Raw genomic sequence first — 12,649 nt, 5'->3', positions numbered from 1 at the left:
GCCAGTCAGGCCATAAATGTAAAAAAAAAAAAAAGAGTGCCAGTGCGCGTAGCGTACCTTTAAGGCGTGTCCAGACTCCACACTCGGGTTCGCGCACGAGTGTGGAGAGACTTAATGTAAAAATAGCTATAGTTGGTTGGTTGGTTGGTATATGTCAGATATAGTTTGTCAGAGGACTGTCTCATTTCAAACATAGACAGAGAGAATCATACTATCTTTGTCTTACACTAGTACTAGCACCCAAAAGAAAGGGATGAGTATAATTTTCCTGGTTGTTACTGACAAATTGGTTTGACCAACTATAAATCAAGACTATCCGACATACACACACGTCCTTAAATTTAATGTATGTCGAAAAACGCGTCAGGGCCGTCAGGTAGTTTGGTTTGACACTTTTGACATTGACGTTCGCTTGTTATTGTTGATGTTCAGTGAATAATAATTTTCTATCAATATTACAGTGATTTTGTAATCCGAAAAGATGAAGGCTGAGGTCGCGTCTTCTTCGGAGAAACCCAAAATCCCTTTGCCGACACTTTCTCAAATAAACGCTGACCGTATTACTCAGGTACGTGTAAAAGTAGGGTTATGATTGTTATTTCGCAATATTGGAAAATATTCTTCATTATACGCCTACTTTTAAACAATAAAAGCTGTTAGAATAACTATTTAATCCAAAAAACTATGAAATAATCAATACAGTTAATGGCAGTTAAAATAGGTTCACCATGTCATAGGTTATAAATTTAGAATCTGCGCATGTTTATACATTAGAATAACGAATAAACACGCAAACCGTATTTTATTTACTCTCCTAAAGTCTTAATATTACTGCTCAGTAGAAAAATAGGCTAGTTTGCAACTAGGATTTCTCACAAATGTTTAGTAAACATAAATTGCCATTATGGCCTTGTCGCCGGTAAACGCCGTACACGCTGCTAATAACTTTACATCGTATAGAAAGACCGCAATAGTTCTACAGAAAGTGACGCTATATTCAGTACAGCGTCACTCGGAAATCAAACCGTAACAGCTTTCACCCATGGAAACCCAGGCATTTCTGCAAATATCTTATACCAACAATGTGCAACTCTATGCCAACATCATATGATGTCACTGGGCACTAAAGGATTAAGGGCACTACTAATCAACAGAAGAAGTATCTAAAAATAATGGGATTGGCCGGTCGAAGTATTTATTTTAGCACATGGCGCCAGCATAGCTTGCCCTGTCAATTCCTAGAATTATGTAAAATTTTTGTTTTTTTAATGCCCTGGGTGCCAGCCCTTTAAGCCAAATCTCATAGAAAAAGGGGCAAGCTATGATGGTGCCATCTATGCAAACCTTTGACAGTTGCTAACCCCATTATTGCTCAAAGTTATCAGTCTGACTCAACCGACAACCTTATTGACAATAAAGGTTGGGACCGACCGATGTTGTCCTTAGAATATTTGCCAATATATTTTTAATATTAAGTAGAATGCATACAACTTCCCAAAATTGTATTTGCTTATCTATGGCCTACACCTACCCCCTAATAAAAGAAATAAATATAGTTCTTAAATTGCAAGTGTTGCATGGTATTAACTGAATTAATGTCTCGTATGCCCATGGCATGTACAGGGTTGTTGGTTAGGGTAGCAATTAAGCATTAAAGCAAGCAGTCAGTTGTAAACATCATTCACAGTTCACAAACATCTGTACAAGCCAGTGTTAACGATTAAAAATATATTTATACAACCTTATTTGCTTGTAAAGACTTTGTGAACTCGACTGTACACAAAGTCTTTAATGATGCTTAATCTGTATACTTTGTGCAGTATCAGTCTTAAGCTATACATATTTTGATTTTAAGTTAAACTTTAAGGTCATTATTACAAAAGCAAATTTTTAAAAGCGGCATATGATTAATTATTAAAATGACCTGACTTTTTTTAGAATTGATTTTGGAATTATGCTGTTGATATCAAAAAGGGGAGGCATCATAATGTCAAATGAGATAAGGGTTCTATGTATGACACCTTACTAGAACCAATAGGTCCATGCATCAAACTAAATGTTAAACTGCACTGAATGCATTTCGAAGCACAGCTACAGGGATTTTATAATTCAGTTTACCGTGACTAACACAATTTAAACAAAGCCTACTGGTGTCACCCAAATCTATGTAACATTCCACCCTGAATTGCATAACTAATCCACATGGTTGCTTTTAGCTCGCAAACCAGTACTGGTCACCACAAACTGAGGAAAGCCACTTGCCTTATGATGCTGCTATTGTGGAGTCAATCTACCAAGCAGAAATACTTGGATCAATGTAAGTCACACATTTATCACACACAAAGTTTCACTTCCAAAATTCCAAACTGGACTGAGCCTAACTGATTTTAACAAATGAATAAATGTAGGGGTCAATAGCCTCATAGATAGTACAATGACCTTTTTATTTTTTCAAATTTGCCAGTAACTGCAGCTACTTGAATATGATGGTAAATATTTGCGTAAAATGTTTAAAATAAATGTAAAAATATGCTTTAAAACTGTATACTGTATGAAAAAATATTATCAATATATTTTAGTATTTTTTATAAAATTGAATATCTACTTTTAAAAGTGTGTCTGAGACTTAAATAAACATACAACACTTTCACACTTAACTGACTAAACTCAATTGATATGTAGCTTTAATTTCTAGTATATTGCGTATTTACTTATTTTGTATATTTTTAAATCAATTGATAACAACAGATTCAACCTGCCACAGTATTTCTAAACTAAACAACTAACTAACTAACTAATTGACTAAAGCAAGAAAATAAGCTAGCTTTTGGGGTACTTATTTAATGAAAACTTTAATTGTTCCATAGGTTAGTAAATGATGAAGGTCTTATTAATCTATTCTATGTGTGTTTATTGCATTAAAATACTCAATTATTTTCAATGTGGATATCTAAAGTTCTAAAATTACCAAACACATTCCATGTTCTTTATATGCAATCAAATAAATAATATAGTGCAGGTTATTTACATAGGTGCTAAAATCTGCTCTAACAAAAAATTAAAATCCAATTTCAAGTTTGCTGATGTTCAGATACAAAAGCTGAAAAAAATGTAATCTTTCTTACACTCTTATTGAGTTGTTTTTCACATGTTTAGTTCATTTTGCCAACGCCTAATTTCCACTAACAGTAAAACAACGCGCAACGTTTGAGTCTGTATCTCTATGTACGCGTCGTTTTCGTATGATTTATCCTTGGGCACAGTTAAATATACTCTCTTATTAATAAAAATGATGATGATGATTATATTTTAACTCTTGCTGACATGTAACATAAGTAGCAAATAAAAAGAAACGAATTGTTACTGAAATAAGTATGAGACTCACTTTTATGAATAACATCATTAAGACCTTATTTGGCTGCAAAAATCAAAGGCTGCTTACTAGTATGTCGTCGTATGTGTATGCTCTTTCCTTTCCATTTGGCATTAAGGAATCGGTACGACATTAGTATTAACAAAATTTCAAACTTAATTAAATTTTAATAAGGAAAGGCAAGCTTACTGCGGCGTACGGCCGCGCTACGCATGGATTCATTCAATTGGTATAAAATGAACATCACCTCTTAGAGGCGTAGCATACTTATATTATAGGCGACTTTGTGCCATGTCACAATTCTATTTGGCATTGTGAGGTAAAAACTGGCCAAGAAATCAAGTAGCTTGACTGTACGCCGCTTTTTAGATGTCCGAGTATACATCGTGTGATACTATTAACATAATTTTTATATTCGTATCTTCAGTTTCTCGGTTCGGCGTATAATGATGCTGGAGTTCTCGCAGTACCTGGAGTGTTATCTGTGGCCGCAGTACCGCGCCGGCGCGTCGCGCGCGCACATGATGTCCATCATAGTCATGATCAACGAGAAATTCCGAGAAAGAGTGCCCGCTTGGCAGGTGAGTCAACATCCCAGCTGCATTAGGTCGTTAATAACAGTTTCTCACGTTGTATCATGAATTCATGATGCTCGTTGAGTCGCAGTACCTGCAGCACTGCCTGCGGCCGCAATAACGCTCAGCCGCGTCGCGCGTGGGTGGATGAATACCACAATACCTCCAAGTCGCGAGACCACATTTTGTGCGCTTAAATCTTAGGATTTAGGCATTTAGCTCAGCGCACATAATGTGTGGTGTGGGTGTAGACCCAAACCTACAGCAAATACTTCAATAGCCTCTGGGAATTTGAGATTTTATTTTGAAATAAAAGAACAACGACATTTTAGGAAATAAAATATTTGTTGTGTTGTCTAAACTGCGTGAGGTCGTTTTCATGTTTTTCTAAATAATAACACGCAGCTAAAAGGTGTGTGTGAACGCAGCAGGAAAAGACCCACAACAAGATGGTCCGACGATCTGGTTTAATGTCGCAGGGAGCCGATGGATGAGAGCGGCGCAAGACCGTTGTGGAGATCCCTGGGGGAGGCCTATGTCCAGCAGTGGAGGTCTTTCGGCTGATATGATGATGAGCTAAAATGTGTACAAGAAACTAAGGGAATTGCTTCGTTTATTTATTTGTTTATTAAGTTACCCTAGGAAAATTAATATGATTGTCAATTGACATATTAATGAAGCTCAATTAACCCTGAACAGGCTGTTACAATCATTGACACGGCTCACAATATTTAATTACGTTACTAGTAAAGTAAAATAGGTGATACGAATAATATCCTACAATACAATAAGGACTGTACAATAAGGGCTTCAATGGCCTAAGTAAAAAGTTATATCATAGGATTTTGGAAATTTTATTTTGTTAAAAAGTGACATAGCCCATGTTTTACACGAAATTACCCAAAAACTTGCCTACATTTTCTCGAGAAAACATGTACATATATTATTTAATAGCTTGAAATCTATCTATACCGTTATCAATAATAATAGCTGTTGAAAAGACGCTGTTACCAATGTACAGTGTTCACAAATATCTGGATTAAACCTCCATTAATAAGACGTTAAAGATTTTTAAGCACCTTGGCCGCGTAGACAAATCCGATAACGACTCTACTTTGCATTCAGATTCCACCATCCGTTATTCAATAAAAAAAAATCCGTTAACTCCAGGCATTTCTCAAGAAACCGGAGCACTTCCCCGCATTCTTCGAACAAGTGCTACGAGCCAGCGTGGCCGAGGACAACGAGAGCCGCAACATGAGGGAACAGACTGCACTGCTTCTCTTCCTGAACCATTGCTTCGGAAGCATGGAAGTCCAGCTGTGTCGCGACCAGGTCAAAAGGCTGGTATCGTTGAGCATGTGGATCAGCTTACAAGAAGGTAAAAAGAATCTCACTAAACAAGTTCAATAAAAAAACACACTTGTTACCTATACCTACTCGTATCGTATTATACATTACCAGCAATGAACAAGGAAAAAATATTCTTTACGCAAAACTTTCCTTCGCAGGATTAATTACATGTAATAAAAATAGGTATCGTGAACTCGTGAAAGTTAAATTAAGTTAGTAACACGCCCTTCATATCATCTATTAAGATTAATTGACGTTAATCAGAACAGTATTCGTTGCTTTACTAGCCGCTCTCACCCGTTCAGTAGTTTTCGGTTAGTAGTGTTGTATATAATAATACTCCAGAATACCTTCTGTCGAATAAAGTGCAGTAACTACTATTGAAACATTATTTAATTGTGTGCCTTACTGTACGCGAACAAGGTATACAATGTAATTGGTTTTTATAATTGTTTGACGTACGTAGTTAATATATTGAGCATGGCAGTAGCAGTTACAGTTTACAATGTTTCATGACGTATTTTTAAACATTTAAATTACGATGTCGTGAAGTGAACAACGTTGTATAAAACATGTGTTTGTTTTATTATGAAAATATACGTCTATATTTCTTAGTGTGGCTATTTTAAAATGGCAGTGATGGAAAGTGGTAGTGGAGTTTGAAGGTACAGTTAATTAAAGAGAGGTGTGGTGATGTTTCAAATACATATAAAATATGTGAAAAATTGCGATGAATGATTTTGGGAAAGAATCTGAGATTAATGGCCTTCATACATATATTTTGCCGGATAAGATAATAAAAAAGTGTCTAAGTAACTCGTCATAGTTTCTATTTTAGTTTCGTTTAACGCTTAGTGAAGTCTAAAATTCGTAACTGAACATTAGACCTTTTTTAGGGTTCCGTACCTCAAAAGGAAAAAACGGAACCCTTATAGGATCACTCGTGCGTCCGTCTGTCTGTCTGTCCGTCTGTCACAGCCTATTTTCTCCGAAACTACTGGACCAATTAAGTTGAAATATGGTACACATATGTGAGTTTGTGATATGATATTATTATCATTATTTGTATCTCCTTCTGGATTTCACGGGCCTATAAATCCCGGTCTTTTGATAGGCTTGCGTGGGGATATAGATCCAACACGTAGAGGCCCCTTGGAGAGCTTTAATGTCATGTAGAATGCCTGCTGGAACCCGTTCACAGGTGCAACAATAGACACCCATGAACCGGTCGCAGCAGGCATTGGGACTATTGTAGAAAAAGTGAACAGTATACCGGTTTATGGATTGAAGTTTGGCTGGTCAAAAGATTGGGCTATTGCTGAGAGGTCCGGACACCTGCCATAACAATGTCTGTACACGTTATCGAGGCAGGCGGTGACTCGCCGCTGACTAGATGGGCCCCTGAAACTGCCGTCGTGAAGACGACCAGGAGCAACACCGGTGTGAGCGGCTCAGGGGTGTCGAGAGGTGTGCGCCGCTTTCTACCCAGTGGCTGTTACCAGCCACTGTGCCAACTCGCGTCTTATGCATCTTTCACTTCCACCCCTGGAGCATATAGCTCTTACGATTCCCCTCTGGACGGCCAATGAAGGCAAGCCAGAGCTGAGAGTCCTGCGGGTCCCCTTGGGGTCCACTCCGACCGACGAAGACTCGCCGGAGACGGAGACCCTGACCGACTCTCTGGAGCACTCGGGTCCGTGGGGTCGTCACTCCCCAACAGCTCGCCACAAGCTGCCCTTTTATTATCATTATTATTATTAAAATTAAAAAATAAAGTTTTTCAAACTATATCGTGTTATTACATATCAAATGAAAGAGCTCATTGTGAGAATCTCAAATATATATATAGTTATTCAAGAATATAGGCAAAAAATGACCACACCCCCCCCCCCCTTCGAAACTACTGGGTCAAATTTTTTGAAAAAATACACAATATAGATCTTTACCTATAGATCACCGGAAAACCTATTAGAAATGTGCAGTCAAGCGTGAGTCGGACTTAATTACTTAGTGTTTGATTCGACCCCTACGGGTTTTTTAAAGACATTTCACATAAAAAATACATTGTTTAAATTATGTTCTGTACGGAACCTTGGAACGCGAGTCCGACTCGCACTTGGTCGGTTTTTTTTACTTCATCGTTAGTCACGTCGTTTTTAAATCAGATCAAATAGTATCTCAATTTAAACTATGTATAAAAAAATTATGATATAATACCATTAATATCAGTGGATGTCTTTTAACACTAATTTAAATTTATTTAATTAGGTCGGAGAAATCAAGAATTCAAGGCCGTGCCAAAATGGAAGAAGTACTGGAAAGCGATTCAGAAGAAAGACAAACCAGAGCTTCTAGAGAAACTGAACTGGGAGAGGAGATACCTGCAGAGACTCATGATAAAGTTCATGAATATCCTGGAGACGGTGCCGGAGGAGGGAGACGTGGATCCTAATGTTGTGAGGTGGGTACCGGTTATGGCAAGCATTTCATAACGTAGTACTGCAAAACTGACCTGGGAGAGGAGATATCTGCAGAGACTCATGAGAAAGTTCATGAATATCCTGGAGATGGTGCCGGAGGAGGGAGACGTGGATCCTAACGTTGTGGGTTGGGTACCAACCAACATTCTAACGTGAAGCAGGTATACTTTTAAAATTAAATGTTTTTTTTATGGCTTGAGCTGACCTGAAGAAGGAAGGGGACGGCCGCGTCCGAATACAAACGTTACCAAATAGTTATCGTAAAAAAAAAAATATTGTCTAGGAAAAATTGTGAAAAATTAGACAGCTGAAATATATTTTTGTACATAATTAGTTAGGTACCAAAATCGCACTAGCGAAACTCGTGACCAAATTTAAAACAAGTACAAGTTAATTTTTAAATAAGGCAAAACATATTGGTACCAAATTTATAATTTTATACACTACTGTAACAGTTTACTATGTTTTAATAATAAGCACTTTGACTATTGACTACACTATGTTTGTTTTTCCATTAATATAGGGCTCGTTACGGCCATATCACAGAATAACTAATAGTACTACCGTACAGAAAATTCACTCCTTCACAAAAGTCAGATTTAGGTATAAAATTATACCTATACTCGCCGCCTGCAAGCAAAATTGAAACTTAAAACCGCGCACGAACCGTGAATCTTCTTTGCGCGCCGCAGTTTTATGACCGAGCTGCGAGTGTCGGCACAGGGTTGTCACGAAACAAGTTTGTGTGCCTATACCTACTGATTTATTATTTTTAAGATAAATATGTAGGAATTACAAACATTGACTGTAAAAATATTTTTTTATCCGGAGATAGTATGTCTGATTCTCACGGAAGTAGGTATGCCACAGAAGTACTTATTCCTTTGAAAATATGTCGGTCATTATTGTCCGGAATTTAATTTTTTTTTATTTCTGCTTCCTTGTTCTTCCGTTTATTCAGACATCCGTAAACAGAACAATATCTATAGATTTAGGTTTCGAAGGCATTACCTATGTATTTTCAATTTTGCGCGAGTCGAGTGGCAGCCCAATGCCATACGCCTGCCCGGGAGGCGCGCCGGCCAAATGTACCTAAACTGCGAAGTGACCCCCCTGTTCATATATATTTTTGATATTACATAAATCTCTAATCTAGATCACTGCTGAGTGGCGTTAGGTATTCCTTGTTTATGGCACTTTCTACCGAAATAATCACATTATTATATTATTATTATATTGTTTAATACACTAGCAGCTGAAAGCTGATGCGTGTATATCACTGCACTTGTTTTTTTTTAACTATTAGGTCTATTAGTGTTCATTTTGTTAGTTGTTTTAAGTGTTTGTCAAGTCTGTTTTTAAAGGTGTTCACTGAAGGAGCACATATCACTGCTTCTGGTAATTTATTCCACTCGCGTACGACGCGGTTTGATAGAAAGTGCTTCCTAGGATTGCTTGTGCTGGGAACTCGAATAATCTTTAAGCTGTGGCCTCTTAGACGATTATTCTCGCTCATAACAAACAGGTCCTTTAGTTCAGGTAAGTCATAATGATCGTGTATGATCTTGAATGTTTCAATGAGGTCACCACGCTGTCTTCTTCGCTCCAGGGTTGTCAAGCCAAGATTGGCAAGCCTTTGGTCATATGGCTTATTACGTAATCCATATACCATCTTAGTTGACCTGCGTTGCACCTTTTCAAGTAAAGTTATGTCCTTCTGAAAGTATGGACTCCAAATTTGGTAAGCATATTCCAGAAGAGGCCTTATGTACGTCTTATATAGTTTTAGAAACAGTGCTTTATCAATTGTCTTGAAGGTCTTCCGTATAAGGTATACTAGTACTAATACATGCATAATGTAATGATGCAGGTACTGCGAGCGTTTCCTGGAGCTGATGATAGATCTGGAAGCGCTGTTGCCAACTCGCCGTTTCTTCAACACGGTCATGGACGACTGCCATCTCGTCGTGCGTTGCCAGCTCGCCCCGCTGACGAGAAGACCTGAGGGGCAGCTGTTTTTACAGGTGAGTCTAGTTTTATGCTATGCCATGACTATCGTTATACCGTACTTTGCTACTGTGATTAACACATAGGCCGATTGATCATTCGGTTCTTCATTACACATTTACATCATAATTTATTGTACAGTCGCCATCAGATATATCGGAGCGACCAAGATGCTCACAAATATCTGAATACGCCTCTATGAGGGCTATCGCTAGGGGCGCTAGTGTAGATGGAGGTCTTTCAAAATGTCAAATGCATAGAAGTTTGGGGGGTATCAAGCTTTTTTATCGGGAATTTTCACTCCTTATTCATAATAGGGATGTTGACTATTTTTTAGAACTGTTTTCATTTTATAGATAGACACGTAATTATAGCAAAAAAAATTGAATTTTTATTCATTATTTTTTAATAAAAAATCGACGTTAATCAGTTTAGTGCTTAAATTTCGCGCATAAACGCTCCAAGCTGTCACGTGATCTGGATGACTTAACGAGGTGATAAACAAACGACTGTCAGTGCCAGACATAGAGTATATTGAATAGGTGCCAGACAAGGGCCTGACACTCTTTGATAGAGAAAGCTAGTCTTATTGCGATTCCTATAAGAGGAGAGAGAAAATAGTGCCATGCTTTGTCCTTATCACCGACCGGGTGGCATCATAGGTAGGCGATGGCGAAATACCGACATTTGTATGAGTGGAAGAGATAAAATCCTATGCTGCCCAAATTTTATATGAATATTCTTTCTCTTACCCCCGGTCGCTCGGAGGCGCGTCTATAACTACTTGTATATACTATGTCTATGTATGGTGCCAGAGGACCACCAGGTTTGACAACTTGTCTGTGCGTTTCTCACGCCATGACGTCACGCGCTCCGATTTGCGTTTGCAGTCACGTGATGCTGGGCATTATTTTTAATAGGTATTTTATTCAATATACGCGATATAATCCGTTTTCATAGTTTTATTTCAGGTATTTTATATTTAATAATTATTTTAAATTAATTTATTACGCATATTTACACTTACAAAATATGATTTTCAGCATTCTAATATTCCCTGCTATGGCAAAAACATAAAATTTTATATATTCGCGATTCATATCAACATCCCTATTGTGGTAAATCTTTGTCCATCTTTGATTAATCATGGTAAACAATAGATATAGCTTAATAAATCTTAGTGGTTTCGTAAAAATGTTTTTCATAATGTCAATATCCAGAGAGGAAAATGGGGAGTACGTTTGTATAGATAAGCGGCCGTCCCCTTTCCTTTTAATGTGACGCATATCATATATCATATTAACTTGTAAGTACTGACTTTGTTTAATAGTAGAATTGTTTAAAGATCCAACAATATATCAAAATAAAACAAATCAATCAGTATTAAGAGTATTTATTGAATAAAGGTAAATGTATAGTGCGACATAAAAACAGTAGAAATTAAATAAAGTGGACTAAAAATTTCCATACTAAATTGTTGCCATGTTTCAGCATTACGTCAAAAAATAGTTACGTAGGAAGTGGCGCCCTCAAAAAATTTTCTACAATTTCTTGTCGGACTATAATATAGCTGCAATGCATATAAAAATAATATTCTATCCATACAATTCACACTGACAAAACAAATAAAAATTACAAAGTTTATTTGCAGAGAGCAATTCAAAATGCAGATAAAATCACTAACCTATTTTTGTTTATTCGATGCCTCGTTTGGACGGACTTTTAGGCTCATTAGTTACTAATACTGGAGTTAAACGCGTATAATTATTAATTATATAGGTACTTGAACATTATTTTAGAGGCTCGTCATTTCATATCAAATAGGGAATATTTGAACATACAGTCTTTCGGTTAATTCATTTTACTCCTCCATTATAGCAAGGATATGTTAATATATTTATATTAGTATGCAACTAATTATAATTACATAAAATGTCAATATTAATATTATAAGTAACACTGCCTCAGTGCCGCTTAAGGCGGTCTTTCATTGGGTGCTCCGGTGTGTGAGAGGGACATCGCTACATACGTGCATAGCGCTATCTCAGTCACACACAGGAGCCGCATCTGTGTTAACCGCGTAACTTGACAGGGTTATTTTGTTATATTAGTCTTAAAACGCTATGATACCAGTATGGCCAATGGTACAAGTCTAAAATAAAATACACACTTAATATATGTTAAAACTTTGCACTCATATCATTATACATATAAACTTAAAAAATGCGATTTGGTCCATAAATTCATTGAATTAAGTATCGTTTTGAGCACAAGTTTAATAAAATAATAAAGACATAGTGTATTCCTCCTTACATGTCTTATCATATAAACAAACAAACGTGAAATCCATAGAAAATCTAGACATCGTAATGTCAGATGTTTTTTGAGGTGATCCGTTCGTTGTTGCAATTATTGATGAAAATCTTATTAGAAATTATATTTTTAGTGGTTATTTGGTTGATTTTAATACTTTGTGAGTTTCTTTAAGTATACAACATTTTAAGTGATGATCATTGAGTAATTCCTGACAAAAGTATGATAATGTCTTCGATAAGTGTTTGTTTACATGATAGGACAAGTAAGGATGAATATTACAATGCCATATTATCTATTTGCATTATTATCTGTAACAACAACCAGAAGTAGTGCAAAACGGGTATAATTTGTATAGAAACTACACCAGTTGGTTTCCATTGCCGTCGCGTTTATATCGTTACAGATATAAGCGTTTGTTTCATAAAATTAATCATAAGCGCTTCTACGCCGGCACCTTATTTAACCAATTTCATCAAATAAGTAAATAATAGCACATACATGTCATGAAAGTTTTTCCTTAATTTTACAACAGTCAATTCAGTGGT

At 36.7% G+C, this 12,649-nt stretch overlaps 1 protein-coding gene and 1 long non-coding RNA gene across 2 annotated transcripts in view; both read left to right on the top strand.

Annotated features, from left to right (window-relative positions):
- LOC134748334 (uncharacterized) overlaps positions 1–12,649 on the top strand; it is a 479,651-nt gene that overhangs the window by 148,834 nt on the left and 318,168 nt on the right. The window lies entirely within an intron of this gene.
- The window catches only part of LOC134748291 (RNA helicase aquarius), a 99,116-nt gene continuing 86,866 nt past the window's right edge, over positions 400–12,649 (top strand). The window contains exons 1-6 of the mRNA XM_063683030.1: positions 400–568; positions 2,217–2,317; positions 3,801–3,954; positions 5,119–5,329; positions 7,570–7,762; positions 9,652–9,805. Coding sequence (XP_063539100.1) covers positions 482–568; positions 2,217–2,317; positions 3,801–3,954; positions 5,119–5,329; positions 7,570–7,762; positions 9,652–9,805 — 900 coding nt within the window. The 5' untranslated portion in view covers positions 400–481. The remainder of the gene's footprint in view (positions 569–2,216; positions 2,318–3,800; positions 3,955–5,118; positions 5,330–7,569; positions 7,763–9,651; positions 9,806–12,649) is intronic.

Source organism: Cydia strobilella, chromosome 16, assembly GCF_947568885.1.
Source record: "Cydia strobilella chromosome 16, ilCydStro3.1, whole genome shotgun sequence".
NCBI classification, from domain to species: Eukaryota; Metazoa; Arthropoda; class Insecta; order Lepidoptera; family Tortricidae; genus Cydia; species Cydia strobilella.
This window is presented reverse-complemented; position numbering and strand designations above follow the sequence as displayed.